Here is a 19,525-nt window from a genome sequence, read left to right as displayed (position 1 = left end):
GACAATTCACAACCGACTCCACTGCTTTGACGGCCTTCACTGGTGACTCCACTGATACCAAGACACCTCGGTGAATGTTTGCAGTGACCACAAAAGCACGTGACCTGGACAAAGCAGCAATGGTCCACTGTCCTGTTCATTGAACTGTCACCTTGCACAGACAAAATGATGGTCGTCAGTGTTGCTGAAGAAGGTGAAGTGAGCGATACGCCGAGGTCAACATAGTCATCAGGGTTTGCTTTGGTGATGGAGGTGCAACAGTCTAGACAGGCATCACCAGTCAGCGCAAAACTGATTTGATTCTTGTAGATGGTTCAGTAACTGCACGTTCTTACCTCAAGAGCCATCACAGAACCATCATTATCCCCCAATTCCACCGACACACCCCCAACTTTCTGTTCATGGATGATAAAGCTCCATCACATTGTGCCAGAATCAACTTCAGGAAGTTGGAGTTCCTCATATGGTACGGCCAACAATAACCCCTGACCTGATCCCGTGGCGTAGAGCATGTCTGGGCCCAGCTGAAGCAGAGACTGGATGATCGAACCCCACCCTCTGTTACCTGTCTGAACTGCATGTGGTGGAAAAGTGGAACGCATTGCCTCAGACCAACATCATGAGGCGGATGAGGAGCATGACACACCGCTGTCAAGCTGTCATTGTTTTTCTGTTATTTGGGGCTATCTTTATTATTGTCTTGATTTTGGGGTAATAAAAATGATGTTCCTTCTTATTCCTTATTAGTAAAATTAAAGGGAACTTATTCCACCAAAAATCCAACCAATTAGGAAAAGCACTTATGTAAATAACAACATCCCTTACTTATTATGAGTAGCGAATTTAATAGATGAACAGATTAAAAAAAACTCTATCATTACAAGGCTTAACCCATGTTATTTGCACAAACCTGAGCTTTTAAAATAATTCTATAAATAATAGACGGGAAAATTTTCCATTTTAAAGCTAAAATTTGTTTACAGTGACTCACATGTAGTATTTAAAAAGCATCCTCAATAAGAAAAAAAAAAAAAGTTACTTTATTTTTTATTCGTCCAGCGGCGGATGTTTCGTACCGGAAGTACGTAAAACTACATCCGGGTACCAGAAACAAACGATGCAGCGGTGTTGGTGGAACTCCCTTCACCGAGGTATATATTTCTTTTAAGTTTTGAATCAACTTTAATTCTTAAAATCATGTCCCCAGTGAAGAATTTGTTGTTATTTGTTTATATTTCGTCATAAAGCATTAACACGATGGCGTTAGCATTAGCTTACTAACTTTAGCTTTCTGCTCGGCTATGTCGTGACATGTTAAAATATATCGTGCCGCATAGTCATTGTTGCTATGGGTTTCAAACAAATATAGGTATTTTTTATTCCTCTTGACTTCATGAATTTTCTATGTGTTTATTTCTGAGCATACCTGTGTTGATTTTGCCAGCCTGATCTGGAACCATGTTGACCCCGCCAAAGGAGGGGGCTCCCTCCATGATCGATAAAGCGCTGAGGTTGAGAAGAGAGGAGCAGGCGCGACAGGTCGTCTTGGCCTGGGCCGTTCTCAACGTGTCCTTAGCTGGAATGATTTACACTGAAATGTAAGTACTACTATAGTATTATTATGTATTATTTATAACCTGTTTCTATCATTGTGGCGTCTTTCGTGACAGGTGTGGGAAGCTGCTGAGCCGATACTACAACATCACCTACTGGCCCATCTGGTACATCGGTGAGGATTTACTCACTGCTGTGGGTTTTGCTTTTAATTCCATATCTGCTGTTTCTGAAAAGGTGCAACACAAGTGGCAAATGCCTTACTGCAAAAATAATCAGTTAGTCCGGTTTTTGTACTAAAACCAGTAATGTTGAGTAATGAAATATCATTTTAATATTTTAAAAGCACTAGATGAGGAATTTCCTGCAGTTAGTGGAGCCAACAGTGAAGCTACATCAGCCACAGGCCAGTTTAATATTGTCACGGCCTCCAGTTTCTCTTAACTTTTTGATGGTAAAGTTTATTTTCCTCTTCTGTGAAATATCTGCAGCTGCTTTAAACTTTATTTGTACACTAAATTTGGTGTAGAAACCACTGAAATGTGATATAGATTTTCCCAAACTCAATACTGTCAAGGTAGAAGCTACAAAAACAACTTCAGCCTCATTTGACCTTTAAGATGCAACCAATAAATACAAAAACGGGCACTAAAGCTGGTATTTTCTAAATATAATGATAAATGTAGTTAATAAGCTACTTTATTAGCAGCATACAATATTATGAACAACTGTCACAATAAATCTGCTGTCAATTAGTAAGAAACCTGTTAAATGGGGTTTATTCATTTTAATCAAATAAAGGTGGAATTTCTATTGACGAAATTTTGAATTTGTACATGAAAATTATTCGAAAGCTATTTTTTATGTCAAATAAAGCAAGAGGCTGCACTGAAGGAAATTTATCCTTAACTTGAATCAATCGGTTTCCAATTTTTCCAAAGTGAAGTTGGATTTGATTCATAAGTTTTCTGATCTATTTAAAATATTTAATATATAGTTGCACAAGTGTTCAAAATGTTTCACTTAGTTAAACCCCAAACTTATCTTTCATTATTTTCTCCGTGTTTGCCTTTTTCCATCCTCTGTTTCAGAACTGGTCCTAGCCTCTCTCTTTAGTCTCAACGCCCTTTTTGACTTCTGGAAATATTTTAAGTACACGATGGCCCCATCCACCATCGCCGTGACCCCGGAGCAGCATCGCCTTTTGGGACTGAGAAACACAAGTGAGCCCAACCATGTTTCTGTTTATTTGAAGGACTATGATTATTAGTCATTTATCCCCGAATTCTTTCTCGTTGCAGTTGTCCGAGCTTCTCCGCCCCAAATGCCAGAAAAGAAGGAAACCCCCGTTCCAGCCCAATCGTCCCCCCTGCAGGGCCAGAGTGTCCTGAGCTTCAGTCCCTCTCGGACTCCTTCAAGCAGCCCCAAATTCTCCCCCAGCTGTGTAACGGGATACAGCCCGTCTCTCAGTGGCCCTTCCACACCCAGCAGTGCAGGAAATCCTTTTTCTTCCCCGGGAGCTTTTGGGAAGGTTAGTCTAAAACTAGAATGAAGTCAAATGGAAACGGCGAGCAGCGTTGTATGGTCTGCAGGTGCTAATCGGGTCTGCCGTCGCTGACCCCTCCTGACCTGCCCTCACTGGCTGAACAGCTGCTAAACGCCCCTCTGCCCCTCCCACCGGCGGTCTGAGCTTCGCGTGACAAATTCATAAAAAAAAAAAAAAAAAAAACTTTCCTTTCCTGTTGGTTTTATTTCCATAGCAACCATTTTATTTTTTGGTCTTCTGGGACCAGCTCCACCACATCTAAGCGATGATGCAGGTTCCCATCCAGAGCTGCAGTGGCTGAACAGCAGCCGACCCAGAGGGAGAGGTCCCAACTGAGGAAGCACCGGGAATAAAAATGAGAATGAAAAAGTAAACGTTATGATAAAAGCAATAAACAATAAAACATTGAAATAAGGTAAATTAAAATAACGGGTTTAAAATCTAGTTTAAGTTCATAAAACAAGATAAAATGGATAAATAAATAAATGCATATAAATGAATAACTAAATAAAAGTAGTAAAAAATCCGCTAAAAGCCAGGTTAAAAGGATGGGTCTTGACTTTAATAAGCTCGCACCCCCATTCAAAATCTACAAACTTTAAAACCCAAATTTGTCCCGTCGTTCACTATGCCCAAAATTCATTTCTACCGTGTACTGGGTTTGGTACATTTTGGTGAGTTTTTTAGCATGTGGCAGCGGCAAAAGAAGAATTGTGAGTGAAGAAAACATGAAATGTATATGACTTTGGCTTCCATCTTGTCCTTGAAGGTGCTGAGCTACAGCGCGTCTTCGGGCTCTTCTCCTTTCCCGAAAACTGTCGGGTCGGCAGAAGGTTCCAGCCTGAGGGCTCGGTATCGCACGTCTCCTTCGGTGTTTAACTCCCCTGGAAGCAAAGAGGATTACATGGAGGATCTGAAAAGCCTGGAGAGGTTTCTGCACACAGAGGAGGAGAAGAGCCACCGCAGCCAGCTGGGTAAGAACCGTGAAGGATTCCTCCTGCTCAAACGTCTTTTTATTTCTTCTTGACATCTATTTTATCGTCCAGGGAGTCCAGAGTCTGTGTCTCCGAATCACAGCCCAACTTTCTGGAACTACAACCGTTCGGTGGGGGATTATGCGCAGAGTTTGAGGAAATTCCTCTACCAGCCGGCGTGCCGCTCCCAAGCGCCATCGGCCCACAAAGACGACACGGACCTGGGATCCAAACAGGCTGCAGAGGAGGTCTGTTTTTTGGCAGTGCTCAAAAAAATTTATAAAAAGCTGAAGATGTCCTCTCGAGCTCCGTACACACCAGGCATGCGACGTGTGTTCAAAAAAGCCCATTCTTAAACATGCCTTTACCCCAAGTGTTCACACCGGATACAACACAAAAGCAATTCTTTTTCTTTTTTTTACTGTTTAGTAACTCATGGGTTTGGTGTGAAATGTCCAAGCGGTGCAAATCTCCCAAATCTTTCTCCAGGCTTTTTCTTACACAGCTCTATTCTGAGATATGAAAGTCTTGTCATAGAATTCCAGCCGGCCAAAAACCGCAGTTATTAATTTCTCCTCCATGATCAATGCTCAAACGGCTGTTACTTCAATGAATTAAAAGGGACGCCAGCCATACGTCACTGCCAGATCAGAGTCCCTGATTGCTCAAAGTTCAACTGGTTTAACCGGCAACATGCGCTCAAGGTCACGCATTTTCTGCAAAGACAGTCCTAAAAACTCGCGTAGCTCCGTGTGAACACGAGAGTTTTGAACGCAGAAGCCAGAAACACTGGAGCGTCTGTTTCCGAGGGGCGTGTGAAACGGAGCTTCAGAGAAATCGTGGGAAACGTTACAGAAGTCGGTTTCCACAGAGTAAATGTCTCCTTTTTTCCTGCAGGTGTGGGCCAGAATCACCACAAGTCGTGCAGTAATGGACCGGATCGACAGCTGGACAGCCAAACTCCGAAACGTGAGCTGTCATATTGTGTCTGATTGCATTTATTTATTAAAGGTACAACGCAAACAAAAAACAGCGTGGAGTGCTCTACAATAGAGAAACACTGTACACACGCAGGATTGTATGTGGCCTTTGCTCATTTTCATCCTCTGTCCCGTGCCGACCATGGCAGCCACCAAGAGACTGTAGATAAAATAAAATAAATAAAAAAGGACATTATTGACATGAAATTGCACAAAATAAAACCAACATAACATAGATTAAGTTTAAAAAGGTTTAAAATACATAGTTCCCCATGGTATACACCAATAAAATCACCAAAATCAGAACAAACCACGAACAACTATGACCACTTTGTTCCCCCCGTGTTTTAATTTGACTTTTGTTTAGGAAACAGTTTTACGGCATTTTTCCTAGAGTTAGTTGTGAGTGCAAGTTTGGCTTTCCAGCAGCCAGTCGTAGCTTTAAAGCTTACAGAGCTTTAAAGGTTAAGAAAACTAACCAGAATAAGAAAATTGATTCTTTCTTTTTTTTTTTTTTTAATCTTTAGTGGATCAGTGACACCATCTTGGACCCTCTAGTGAAGGAAATGGACTCTGTCAACAGTCAGCTGAGGAGGATGGGCTGTCCAGAGCTGCAGATCGGAGGTAAGACAACATGACGGGATCCTGACAGGATTTAAACGAAGGAAATAATCTTTAAAGTCGCTCATTGTTTTATTTTAAAAAGTATTTCAGAACCTGATGGTTCTGGTATCTAGATTGGGGTCAAACAAGGATAAAAACCAGATTGTACATTTGGAAAAAAAACACACAAAAAACATTGGAAACTTGAAAGTTCCCATGGTAAAAGAAAGAAATATTGAAAATATTTAAAGAAATCTGAATTATAAATTTGAAACAATATATTTTCAACTCATTGAAAATGTGGAAAACATAAACTGTTAGTTTGAAACTCAAATAAAAAAAAAAAAAAACAACCTAAAACTGTTACCAAAAAGTGAATTTGTTACAGCTGCTGTTTTCAGTCTTTAATTTACAGCTTCAAATAAACGTTTGGTTTTTTGGAGTTGGGGCGGGGCTTTGAGCCCATCGGCTGCTGGGACACGATTGACATCGAGCGACGGAGGTTAGGGTGACATCATTCCCGCTGCACAGCAACACCGCCTGTGTCATCCCTCCTCGTACAGTAGCGTACAGTAGGCCTGCACAATAAATCGAAAATGTGTCATCATCAACTTGTGCGTCTGTGTTGTGCGATAGCAGAAACAGCAATAGATGATTAGCCTAAATGTTGACACGCAACCTAAAACGATCTCAAGGCAGCTTAAAGTGTTTAAGGCATCAAATAACATGTTTGACCAATCGAATTGACCTCTTCACGTCTTTGAACTATCAAATGATGTTCGATTCCTGCCTGTTACATAGACGCAGGTTATTGCAGTATAATTTCAGTTATGTTGACTTTTATTTAAATAAAACTGTTGCAGGGAAATAGAAATGATTTATTAGTTGTTGTTTTTTTTGTGTTCTGCTACTTGTCCATGTATAGCGAGTCGTCATCAAGGCTATTTTGATCACTAATACCTCACACGGCGAGAGTTCCTCATAACACGCTGTCCTGGTGAACAGTAGGGATGATGCTTTACCAAAGTTTGGCACGTGCACGAAAATGACGGCATATTGATGAGCTCAAAGCCCCGCCCCCACGTCAAATTAGGGTCAGCCCCAAAACGAAAAGTCTGAATTAAAACTGTAATTTGAGGAGTAAAAACAAAGAGGGAGAAACCGAAAAAAAACAAAAGTCGAAAATACAGCAGCCGTTACAAATCAACATATTTTTTATTTGGTAACAGATTTAGGTTTGCATATTTAACCCCTCTAATTAAAATTTCAAATTAACTTTAAAAACTTAAACTTAAAAAAAAATTGACTTTTTTAAAGATAGAATTGTAAATTTGAAAAAAATATATTCTGATATTGAAACCAATCTGGTTTTCCATTCACTTTAAACTGATCCTGCTTCGACCGCATGCTATAAGTTGTAAGTTGTGTTTCCTCTTTGCTCCACTAGAGGCCAGTATAAGCAGCCTGAAACAGGCAGCGGTGATGAAGGCCTCCTCCATCCCGACTCTGACCTCCATCGTCCAGTACTTGGACATAACCCCCAACCAAGAATACCTAGTGGACCGGATAAAAGGTGGGTTCAACTTGACATCGTTTGAGTTCCTGAGAATGATTGTTAAAAAATTTGATAATCGAATTTGCGATTTTAAAAAATCCTCTTGTCAATATATTCTGGGGGTTTTTTTCTGTCAGAGTTGGCTCACAGTGGATGTATGAGCTCCTTTCGATGGAATGGAGGCGGTGACCTGAAGAACAGGAAGTGGGATACCGACCTTCCCACCGACTGCGCTGTGAGTCCACAGTTCAGCCAAAGAGCAGAGGAACAAAGGACAAGGCTAATTCCAGCATTAGTGGTTGGAAAACAAGAAATTTAGGGCAGACTGCAGCCAGGATTGAGAGGGGATTTTTATGTATTTGTTGAAAAGGGTTGCATGGTGGTGTACTGGTTAGCACTCCTGCCTCGGTTTGAATTCCGGCTGGGTAATTTCTATGTGGTGTTTGCACGTTCTCCTCAAGCATATGTGGGTTTTCTCCGGTTTCCTCCCACAGTCCTAAATCAAGCTTCATAGGTTCTGTGTGTCTCTAAATTATCCCTTAGTGTGACCCTGTGACGAACGGTCGACCTGTCCAGCGTGTTTCCCGCCTTGGCCCAAATATCAGCGGGGATAGGCTCCAGCAACCCTGTAAAGTGGGTTTGGAGCATGAATGGGGATTGAGGGGAAAAAGGGTGAAATTAATGCAGAGGACCTCAGGGGTCAGAACAGGGCTGTGCAGCATGAATGTTATGGATTCATCAAAGATGCTTTACCCTTTTGATGGCTGAATTTATTTCCAGCTATGGTTTGATGCATATTTGCATCAAAATGATTTGCATCCAGGGGTTAAAATGAAATCCAGATTTTAAAATTAATTGAAAGAAATCCTCTTTTTTTTTCTTTTCTCCAAGTCCTAGTGGCTTAAAAATATTGAAAGTAGCTTTAAACGACTAATAATGTATTCTATTACACTGGAAAGCGTAAAAGAATTCTGCTTTTGTCCGTCAGGTTTGTTGTTTTTGTCGTGTTGTCATAGTCTGTTTGTGTCAGTCACAGTTGCAACCAAAAACAAGACGGGAAAAAAAAGCATTTAAGGGAATTAACAACATATTTGTTTTGTATTTTTAGGTCTTGATGCATGTCTTCTGCACTTACTTGGACTCGAGATTGCCCCCACATCCCAAGTACCCTGACGGGAAAACGTTTACTTCGCAGCACTTCCGCCACACTCCGGACAAGCCTGGTGAGCCTCACTGTGCAAAGAATTGCGCTTTTTTTTGTTCCATGTCAACCATTACTTTTTTTAAAACATAAAAAAAACATGTATCTATCAGAAAGGTTCTATTCGAAGGGCTTAATTTTGTATTGATCTTTCATAGCAAGCACTCGCTTCGCATTCCGTATGATCATGTGATTTACCTCATTACATCACTCGTGGTTTGCCAACCATTTGCAACTAATTCTGTTGTGCCAACGAAACTTTTTAACATAATTGGTTCATATTGCTTCAGTGGTTTGGGAAGCTTTGGTTTCTCCATCCCTATTATTTATGTGGGCAAACTGCCGTCATAACCGGACAAATTTGGTTTATATTTGGAAATCTGTCAAATAAATTGATGTGGAGTCTGAACTTTCTGCATCGGAGTTGTATTAGGAGAGGAAATGTGCTCTTTTCTTGCAGACGTCACCAAGGAGAACGTCTTCTGCATCCACCAAAGCAGCACCTCTCCTCCACACTACCAGCTCATATACCAGGGACACATTTACAGTCTTCCAAAGGTGACTAAAAACCACCTTTGACTTCCCCCTTTAATAACTTGCAGCACTTCTTTTAATAACTTTTTTGCAGTTTTGTCTTGTTAATCTACAACTGCACTATATAATGTCTGATTTAGGGCAGGAACAACCTGTTTCACACAGTCCTCATGTTCCTCTACGTCATTAAGACCAAAGAATCGGGAATGTTGGGGTAAGTTCTTGGTAATTCCTTTAAAAAGATCTGAAATCGAGAATTTATTTTCTAATGTTGTCGTATTATCTGTAGGAGGGTAAATCTGGGCCTTTCTGGTGTGAATATCCTGTGGATATTTGAAGAGTGATGTAAGATCAGCCTACAGCTGTTTGGTTCCTCAAAGCCAGAGTCAGTGACTTTCTGAGGCACATTGGGAAAAAATCATATTTGGAAAGTACAAACTGCATGTTTTTAAGGATGCACAGATCTGTCGACGACCCAAAAGCCTCATTGATATTTTATTATTTTATATGGCAAAGTTCTTCGGATACAACCCTTTATTTTATACTCATTGGAATGTACCAGCATAGCAGCCTTTTAAAGTAAGATGTGTCTGATCAGCTGTTAAGGGCTCAGATCCATCAGCTTGAATGTAGATACAAAATACAGGTGTTTTGTTTTGTTTTACGTTAGACCGCAGCCACTTCCTGCTTTTTTGTAAGAATAAATGCCTACAACAATAAAAGCCTTGATCTTTGCTTGAATTAACCTGGATGAAAATGGATTGGATTGATTTATAAAAGATTTTTCTTCATTATTAAAATTGTTACAGTACTTAAAGTAATTGTGTACAAGTGAAGATAGAAAGTTTTTCTGTGTTTTGAGGTATTTTTTAAAATCCTCATCTTTTTTATATAAATAAGGAAGCCTTGATTTAATTTTTGCCCGTTGCTGGTTACAACTGAAACCTGTAAAGTTATAGATAACCTTGGTGTTTGAATTTTTTGGAAAGATGTGGAAATAAAATCTTTGTGTGAACATTTCGTCTCTGTTCTATTCAGTAAGTTGGATTACCAAACCCATCCGCTAGGTGTCACTGCAGCTCTGCTCAATGGTTTGACCTTACTCCTGTACCCTTTCATGATCAACCACCATTGAAGCAATAATGTTATATATAATGATGTATGTCTGCATGTTCTATTTGTTCTGGATTCTTAATTTATTTTGTATATTATTTAAAAAGCAACATGATGATATGCTTTTTAAATTAATTTTTAGCAATTCAGATAAGCAAGGATTAATTTAAATTTCCTTTTATTGGATAACAATATTAAGGAGTATTTTGAATTCATTACGACTGACCACAATCAAGATGAATTAAGTCCTATAAAATTAAATGTAAATAAAGAAATTTAGCATATCCCACACAATTTATTAAGGGTTCAGTTTAAAGGGGTTATTTATTGACAATATTTTATTTTTTCTCACGGGGAATGTAGTAAAATCCTAGTGTTAGTTACTAAATTATTTTTACCATTCGTAAATCCTAAAAAGGTGTTATTGTTACTAGCAAAAACAGTTGTCTAGAGGCTGCTTCATTTTCTTTTCATAAACTACATAGCCCACAATGCACCGGGGCGCTTTCGCTACATCAGTTCACATCCGTTCGGCTCTATCAGTGCTGGAAAAGGACTTTGAGAAACTGCAGCGATGTCAGTCCAGGTTGTGGCAGCGAAAATGGCAGAGGTCGAACTCAAAGACGTTCCCACCGGCAAAGACTTGTCGGCCGGATCCCCGATGTCACCGACATCCGAGGACAAGTCCCTGCCTAAAATCGACTCGTTTGCGGCGGGTTCCTCTGGCTCTGCCGCCGCGTCCCTCACCGTGGAGTCCTCCGCGAAAGCCGGCGACAGCAGCCCGGGCTTACTCACCCCGAACGCCGCTAAGCTTCCTCAGGCGTCGGCTATGAAGCGTACCGACCCGCAGCAGAACGGAGGGGAGGCTTTTGTCAACCGTGACGGCACCGTCGCCGAAGCTCCACGAATGAAAAAGGTAAAGTGGGACGACATTTTCCTTCTTCTCCCTCCACGGTGGCTGTGCTATAGGCTTGCCGTTTTTGGACCACCACCGCGGACTCAGCTGGGTAAGCTGGCATTGTGTGACGATGCTAGCAAGCTAGCGCTGATTCCGCGTGCCGGTTTAAAGCTCTTAATTATGGGCATCCGCGCTACCAACAACCCAGAGGGGGTAATCGAGCCCGTAAACCTCAATTTAATGAGCATTTCTGCACCGTTAAGGGATATTTGAAGGCGTCCTATCGGTATCTAACTCTTCTCTTAAGTTTGACGGAAACTATAGGTCACTCTCACTTTTATCTTTCTGACAGGCCATTTGAGCTAGAAATGCTGTAAATCACAGACAACATAAGTGCTAAAATAGTTTTAGCACCAAGCAGAGAAACAAATGGGTTTCTCTTCTCTTCCAGCCACAAATAGAAAGTTACATGATGATGTGTGAACATAAAGCCACAGAATTCTACATTTCTGTTTTCAGTACTGAGGCCCTTATTATTAAGCTGATGCTGGTAGTGTTTATGGTCAATGTGAAGCCCTCACACAAGCACAACTGAGTCAGTGTCAGCCCCACAGTGAGTGTTCCCCTCTGTGACTCAGGGCTCTCCAGACTCCTACTTACTAGTGCCTGACTCAGCCTGGAAAACGCCTAGATGTGGTTCTGGACCTGTGCTTGCACAAGAACAAGATCTGTTACTAGAGCTGATGAGGGGAAAGTTGGTGTTAGAGACGCACTGAGGATAATTGTTGTTTTAACATGCTCTGGCATCTTCTGATGATGGACACGAATAAAGAAAATTAAGCTTATAATTGTATTTCTGAGTCTTTCTTCATTCAAATGAATCAGGAATAGATATAAAAATGCGGTTTGAATAATATTGTAGTTGTGACGTAGAAGCTACAATCGGCGGGCCATGAGCTTCTGGATATTCTGGATATCTTCAATATTGCTCGCCATTTTTGTCGCACCATTAATGTTAGGGTGGGGGGTGTGAGGGGCTGTAAGCTAGCGGGAGAGAGTGTAAACAGAAAGCTCTTAGTACTGAAAGAGGGGAAGGGGTGGGGTTACTCGGCACCAGCTCAGTCAAATTTCTATCAAACTCCTGCTGCTCTGCAGAAACTACATCCTGGGAAACATGTTATTTTTAATAGGGATAATATTTAAGCGTCTATAATAACACAAAGTTTCGATTTTCTTTTTGTTTCTCTATTCGAATTGCACAACTTTTCTTTTGCTGTACAATCACACTAAACCTGACCTTTTTAACATTCATAATAAGGTCTTATGGAAATAAGCATCATTTTTAAAACTTTTAGAATATATCGGGGAAAACAGTCAGATTATTTATTGACTATCGGACAATAACCATAAGCCTCCTATTGCCAAGGATCTATTGGGAAAAACATGTAATACTATCAAAAATAACATAAACCTGAAAGCAGTCGTGTCGATTACTGACTAGGAATGTAAACATAAGTTTCCCAGTGGAAACTTAGGAACAAGTATAAATTTCAAGAATAAAGTGTATCTGAAAAATAAACTCCGTTGACTTTTTATTATCGGGATGATACCGGCAAACTCAGATTATGCAAATATTGTCCGATACAATACTGGTACCGACTGGAGCCTATCCCTATTTTTTTTTTCCGCTCAAAACAGCATAAACATAATTAAAAGACCACTGGGAACGATGGGAATAGTGTTCCCAAAAGATGATCGGAGTGTCAAATTGTGTCCTGTGCTCTAATTTGGATTAATGGAGAAGATTTATGGTTGGGTATCATGGCCCTAAAAATGAATCGGAGATTTATTGAATTATGATTTAACATTCAGTATCGACTCATTTTTTATACTTTCATCACAAAACCAATTGTTATAGTTATAAAGAAAAGTAGTTTTCATGGAATCAGTTATGTAAACTGAACTAAAAGTTCAAGATTTCTTTAATAAAAATAGTGTCTAGATTTTTTTTTTGCGTTAAAAACTCATTATTTTTTAATCAATTCACGGATTTGAAAGGATCTTTTTTTTTTTTTACTGTTAAATAATTTTAATTATTAATTTATCCATTACGGGCCAAATTTAATTTGTTTTCTATACAAATGACGAAAATAAGGCAAAAAAAACTCCCAAAAAAAGCCAAAACAAGGGAACTTTTGAGAGTGATTATTTCCAAAAGGCCTTTCCAGCTTTCTCACAGATTGTTGTTCTCATCAAGTGATTTCTCCTAAGTTCGACCATCCCCAAAGCAACCCAGCTGGAATCCCCATTTGTCAAGAGCTTTTCAGTCAAGTGAAAGAAAGGACGGCAATTCAGCGAGTAGGGAAAGAGCTTCAAGTACTTGCAGCTGTCAGAGCCGGGCGGCATATGGAAGTGACCGAGCGGTAAGGGCAAACCTTGGTTATGATTCACCAAGGGGGGCAGGTTTATCAGTCAAGAAGAAACCTGGAGGAGTAATGCGACTAGGACTAGTTGTTTTCTTGGTGAAAAAGTTTCTATGTATCAAAAAAAACATCAGACACTCAGAATTATGGAAAATCTCGGTAGTCTGTTTAAACAGTAGTAAATCCACTTAAAACTGCTATTTGTCAAAAATACGGTTTTTACTCATGATGCGTTCAAGTCAGGATGATCTTAACACACCTTAAAGTCCAACTCCCATCATCTTTTGATTTATTTTCAAAGTGTTCCCAGAGGTCTTTTAATTATAATTGTGCTGTTTGAAGGCAAAAAAAAGCGATTATTTTCTAAGACACCTTCTGCAGATTGGCAGTAGTTCGTTAGAGATTCACCTCTGAGTTGAGGTGAGGACTGTTTGTGCGAAGCAAACCCCCTTCCCTTCCCTGCACTCCTGCTACCCTACAGCCCACCACACCCACAACCTAGCATTAGGCGAGCAATGTTTCTATAAAATAATAAAAAGCTCCCTTAATTTTATTCTCACTTTTGAGAATTGGACAGCACATCATCAAACTAGGTCTCACAGACAGACGTACAGCCAAAAGCAGTCGTTATTCAGTCACAGCTCTGGCATTAGATGGTGAACCTTACTGTATTGGGAGAATCTCTGATTGATCTCATGAACGCAAACATGGCGCCATTTGTAGAGCACCTCAAAGTCAATAAACATGACCCATAAGAACCCATGGTGACTTCAGTGTACCAGAAAAATATCAGAAATGGAATCTGTGGTCGACTTGGTTTGTGGTAAAATACACTTTTATTTTTAAGAACAAATGGGTCTGGGTTTTTATGGGTTAAGCTCTCAGTATCATTCGTGTCCTCCATAATATACCAATGAGGCTAAAAACTTTTGGCAGTAGCTCCTCCCACACTCTTTGTTGTACTTGAACTCTTCGGCCGTTCACGCGATCAACGTGAATCAGTCGGTTCACTAATGTGCAAAGTGTTGCATATCGGCGCAAAACTGCTTTACTCTGCTGGAATGACGTGAAGTTAGGATAGAATGTTCCAGCATATAAAAGGGTTAAACGTGACTCAAACTTTGCCTTCTTTTCTGTTCTGGGTTTCTTGATGGTCCATTTCCATTTACACTGTAGTAAATCATACCAGGGTTCACATGCAAGTGAACTTGTTCAATCATATTTGATGAAGTTACTTTGAGTAAACAAATTCCGATGTGTACCTGATGGAAAAGTGCCAATAGACCAGTTTTCTACAGCATGGCCGCCCGATTAATTTCCTTATCGAAAGGCATAAGCAAACACATAATAGAAGGAAATCTGTCTGGTTTGTTGCTCAAATAGATCGAAGTATTTGTGCTCCAATCTCCTTTGACAGAAATTCACCCAAAGTGTAATTATAGCTCCAGTCCTGCTCTGCATTATAAATGCATCCGCTGGCATCTTGCTCTCCATAATCTGTTGATTTTCCTCTGGCCAAGTGCAGCAGAGGTTGTGCGCGGCGTGCTGGCTGGTGACGCAAGTGCGTAAACAGTGCGAAAGGCAGTTGACTGAGGGGCTAAGTGAATGGCAAGCTTTTAATCCTTGCTTTTTATCGTGTCGCCACATTAGGGGATTAAAAGGCCGTCTCTCTGTTGTAGGTGAGGCCAGATGTAGGCTTTTAGCGTTGCTGATGAGCGTGATCGGGGACCTGGCTGGCTTGGCAGTGATCAACTATCTCACAAAAGTGATTACACCCTTCACATTTCTGCAGATATTCATTTATATCTTTTCATGGGACAAGACTGCAGGAATGAATTTTTGACACAGTGAAAAGTAGTCGGGTTTTCATCTTTTATAGCAGTGCAAATATAAATAAGTCAAAATATCTCATAATACAGACTTTAATAGCAAACCTTTAGCAACAAAAGTGTATACACCCTGGTGAAAATGCTCAGTGTTAATATTTTATTTTGGCTCGTTGTGCTTGAATAGTGTCCTGCGGCCCAGTTTCCGAAAGAAGGAATCGTGCTCTGCTTCAGTTCTTCCACAGTAGATGTTTGCATTAGTGTTTCCCTCAATGAACTGTAGCTCCCCAATGTTGGAGGCACTCATGCAGCCCCAGACCATGACTCTACCAACACCATGCTTGACTGTAGGCAAGGCACACTTGTCTTTGTACTCTTCACCTGGTTGATGGCACACACACGCTTGACACCGTCTGAATCAAATAGGTTTATTTTGGTCTTATCAGACCACAGGACATGGTTCCAGTCATCCATTCCTCAGCCTGCTTGATTTCAGCAAACTGGTTCTGGGCTTTTTTGTGTATCGTGTATAGAAAATGCTTTCTTCTGGGACGACAGCCATTTAGACCAAATTGATTCAGTGTGGCGAATGGTCTGACCACTGGCAGGGTAACCCCCTTTTCCTTCAACCTCTGCAGCAATGCTTATACATATATGTTTGAAAGGCCACCATTGGATGCAATGAATGTGCACTGAACCATGGCGAGGCCTGTTCTGAGTCTAACCTCTCTTTTTAAACCGTTGGATGGTCTTGGCCTGACAGTTTCAGGGTGTTGGCAATCTTCTTATTTCCAAGGCAGTCTTTATGTAAAGCAACAGACTTCGGAAAGTTGTTTGCCATGAGGTGCCATGTTGAACACCAAAGAGTCACTTTGCACTGGGGAAGGAAAATTCCTTATTCTTCTCAATTTAGACATTTTCACTTAGAGGTGTACTCACTTTTGTTTCCAGGGGTTTGGCTATTAATGTCTGTATTATAAGTTATTTTTATGAAAAAATAAATCTTCACCGCCACACCAGATGAACACAGACTACTTTTCATTGTGTCAAAAATTCCTTTCTGCAGGTTTGTCCCATGAAGATACAAATAAATATATGTAGAAATGTGAGTGGCGTACTCACTCTTGTGAGATACTGTATTTCGTAACGTAGGATCCTCTGTAACGTCTGGGGTTAAAGTTCCTTGAAGAACTCTGATAGATGAGTTTATATCCTGAATGTTTGTGACCGCTATGGCTGAGTGTTTACCATATATCTGAGTGACTTAACACAAAGCGATCACTTATGCACAGTGATGGTTTTAAGTGTCTTCATTCAGCTGTGGTTTAGAACGCTTATCCCTCTAAAGCAACATTATGTCATTCATAAGCTTGTGTTCCTGGTAGTGCTTACTAACTAACAGGCTTACCGTGACCTGTGTCAGCTCTGCTGGAGAAAAGGACCGTCTGCTAGAGAGTTATTTATCTCCAAAGGTCATCGTACATCTGGCTTTGAGTCATGAAGACCGTTCTTTTTTCATTCAAGGCTTCTCACAGTTGTTGTGACTTGGTGCCATGTAATCCTGTTCAGGTCACCAGCTTTAATATCCTCCTTAGTGACCAGTTTGTGTGGTTACACCAGCCAGTTCTTTGTGTGAACCCACCAAACATGAAAGCAACAGAAATTTTATCAAAGTCTGTGTCGCCTAATGGGTTTTTGTCAGGAGGACAAAGTATTTTTAGTGGGTTGATTAATGTCTTTTGACTCTGGCCGCAAAAGGAGAATGTGTCACTGTACTGCTCATCTGGCAGTCACCTCAGTCTTGGAGCCGAGACTCGTCTTTGCATTGGGATTACATGGATTTATCAAAAGCTCTCTTTGTTCAATGAAAAACCATCTGACCACGATCATAATGAATTTTAAGGAATCCCTCTTCCTGCTGAGTCAAAACAGAGATGAAAATGATGAAAATCGCTTTCTATTTTGCGACATGGATTAGTCAAAACCACAAAATGATTTTCTAGTTGGGTAAAATCTGAACCCATTGTGAATTTGTGAATTGAAGTTGAACTGATTCTGTAGTTTGGTCTTTTAATTTGAAAAGCGAAAACAAGACATTCCACACAATGTAAGGTTTGGAGGAGTGTTGAGTAGTAACTGGGAACTGGACTGAATGACCCCCTCCCCCCATGTTAAATGGTAAATGGCGTATACTTATATTGCGCTTTTCTACCTTCTTCAAAACGCGAAAGCGCTTTACAGTGACAGTCCCCATGCACACACACACATTCACATATGTTCCAAATAGGAAGTACCTGCTGGTTCCAAGAAACCAGAATCCTATAAAATTCCATTTAGAATTAAACTGCTATTACTCACTCTTTCTATTTGTCAGAATAAGAACTTTTGCTCTACCTTTTTAACACATTCTTGCCAACCCATTTTTTATTTTTTTTGTTTAGGATACTTTTTATGTAGTGCAAGTTATTCAAGTTATAAACTGGCCTATCAGATGCCTCAATAAAAGCCTGTGGGCTCAAATCAAATGTTTGAAAAATTTGACAGATTTTGTTGTTGCCCGCTTTGAAGTGGTACGGGTTTGGACTTCCAACAAGCTCACTCCTTATTGGCGAGAATACGACTCGGACTAATCTCTGCTTACTGACGTTGTCTGACTCCTACATGGCGATGTCCAAATCGCAAAAAATGGCGACTGAATGAACTTGATTTTGTTGAAGCTGGGAGCAACTCATTTTCATCACTCATTTTCATCACACATGACATCACCCTCGCTTCAGTTCTCATATACAGTCAATAAGTTGTAATCACCACATGTGTGGGCTTTTATTTTGGTGATGATTAGGTCAAGAATGTCACTTTTTTAAACTAATGTAATTTCTTGTAAAACAATTAGTTGAAATAAATATAGTTTATTTACCACATGTGTTTTAATTAGGAATTCTTATAAAGGTTAAAAGAAGAGATCAAAAATTTTATTAAAATACTTTATTTTTATTTGGCCATCTAACAGACAGACCAAGGACAGTTTGTCTTTCCCACCAATAAAAAAGTGTAACAAATAAAATAAAATCGTTTTATTGGTGGTTGGAGGGGCCTCTTAATGTATAGAACAGGGCGCCTAGTTCAAGTTATTGAAGTACTTAAGTGTTTTTGATGTATCCATTAGCTGCTGTTCTAAAAACAATAGCTTAAAGGCACATTGAGATCTGTAGATGTGTTAAACTCAGCTTAGCAGCAGGTCAAGAAGTGGTTGTTTAAAGTCACATCATGAGTTTAACCAGGCGGAAAAAGGGGGGGCGAGAGCCTCCCAGTGGAAAAGTACTGCAGTGATTAAGCCATCCAGACCGGATGCAATATGCAGCACTTCTCATGGTCAGAGGTGGCCTCAGGTTTTAATGGGCTCATGTTTCAGTTGATAAGTTAAATCAGCTGCACTCAAATGATTGCAGCCAAAGATTCACATTGGGGTTAATTATAGGCTTTAAAAATATGTGCGTCTTGAGATTGGCCTGCAAAATTGTAGTGTGTGAATTTTTAAACTGCAGGCTCCTGTTATGGAATTTGTCGTGTCATGAAACGGGCTCTGTACTTGGTTGGTGGTTCCTTCATTATCACCCCCCCCCCCCCCCCCCTTTTACAACCTGCTAATAAAACTGATCTATCTGTCCATTCTTTGGTACCATCTCCCATTCTCACATTTACCACAGCAGGCATTTTTATTTCCGATTCCTGGATGAACAGGAAGCCTCTTGTTAACCCACATAACAGCATTTTGTAACTGGCAAATCAGCAGACTCCTAAAAATAAAATACCACTTTAGGGGTTAGACTGGGAAGCAAGAGATTTTGGTTTTTCCTTTTCTTTTTTTGTTAAAGCTGTCTGGCCTCCTCACAGTCTCTTTTAGTTCCTTTGTGTTAAAACTGTGTGTGCCCTCAGTGTGCAGCCGCGTAGCAGAGGATGGTGTGAGATCGCACCTCCCCAAGCATCTTTATCCACGCCGACTTAGGAAGTGGACTGTTAGTACTTTACACCAGATAACGTTTCTCTCACCCCAGGAGACCAGATAGTAATCTTTTTATCACCAGCCAGATTGGTTTGTTCTAGTATCACGCTGGGGTGAACGAACGCTTGGATTGCAGTGTTAATAATGTTCTTCTATTGTTTAAAAAACAAATGTCTGTACAAAACATATAGGCTGTGTCCGATTTCCCTTGTTACTTATGCTGCGTTCACTCTGAATGCCATCCATAAATTTGTGTTGGACCCCTTTCTTTTGACGGGCATCAAAGTCGATGCTCGACGTTTGTCCAAAAATATC

At 40.3% G+C, this 19,525-nt stretch overlaps 2 protein-coding genes across 3 annotated transcripts in view; both read left to right on the top strand.

The window, feature by feature from the left end:
- The first annotated feature begins 1,060 nt into the window (after positions 1 to 1,060).
- On the top strand, positions 1,061 to 9,964 carry tmem209 (transmembrane protein 209). 2 transcript variants are annotated; one of them, XM_078941527.1, is made up of 16 exons: positions 1,061 to 1,151; positions 1,445 to 1,598; positions 1,671 to 1,729; positions 2,646 to 2,777; positions 2,856 to 3,085; positions 3,870 to 4,074; positions 4,147 to 4,322; positions 4,972 to 5,043; positions 5,582 to 5,678; positions 7,105 to 7,230; positions 7,350 to 7,447; positions 7,756 to 7,845; positions 8,321 to 8,435; positions 8,874 to 8,971; positions 9,088 to 9,161; positions 9,237 to 9,964. In XM_078941527.1, the coding sequence occupies exons 2-16, from the start codon at positions 1,459 to 1,461 to the stop codon at positions 9,289 to 9,291; spliced, it is 1,767 nt and encodes a 588-aa protein (XP_078797653.1). In that variant the 5' UTR covers positions 1,061 to 1,151; positions 1,445 to 1,458; the 3' UTR covers positions 9,292 to 9,964. The 2 variants fall into 2 exon arrangements, with proteins under 2 accessions (XP_078797653.1, XP_004082947.1); XM_004082899.5 differs by lacking the exon at positions 7,756 to 7,845.
- A 508-nt stretch (positions 9,965 to 10,472) lies between these two features.
- The window catches only part of ahcyl2b (adenosylhomocysteinase like 2b), a 53,118-nt gene continuing 44,065 nt past the window's right edge, over positions 10,473 to 19,525 (top strand). The window contains exon 1 of the mRNA XM_023952640.2: positions 10,473 to 10,976. Coding sequence (XP_023808408.1) covers positions 10,635 to 10,976 — 342 coding nt within the window. The 5' untranslated portion in view covers positions 10,473 to 10,634. The remainder of the gene's footprint in view (positions 10,977 to 19,525) is intronic.

Source organism: Oryzias latipes, chromosome 23 (assembly GCF_053564925.1).
Source record: "Oryzias latipes strain Hd-rR chromosome 23, Olatipes_Hd-rR_3.1".
Lineage (NCBI taxonomy): Eukaryota > Metazoa > Chordata > Actinopteri > Beloniformes > Adrianichthyidae > Oryzias > Oryzias latipes.
This window is presented reverse-complemented; position numbering and strand designations above follow the sequence as displayed.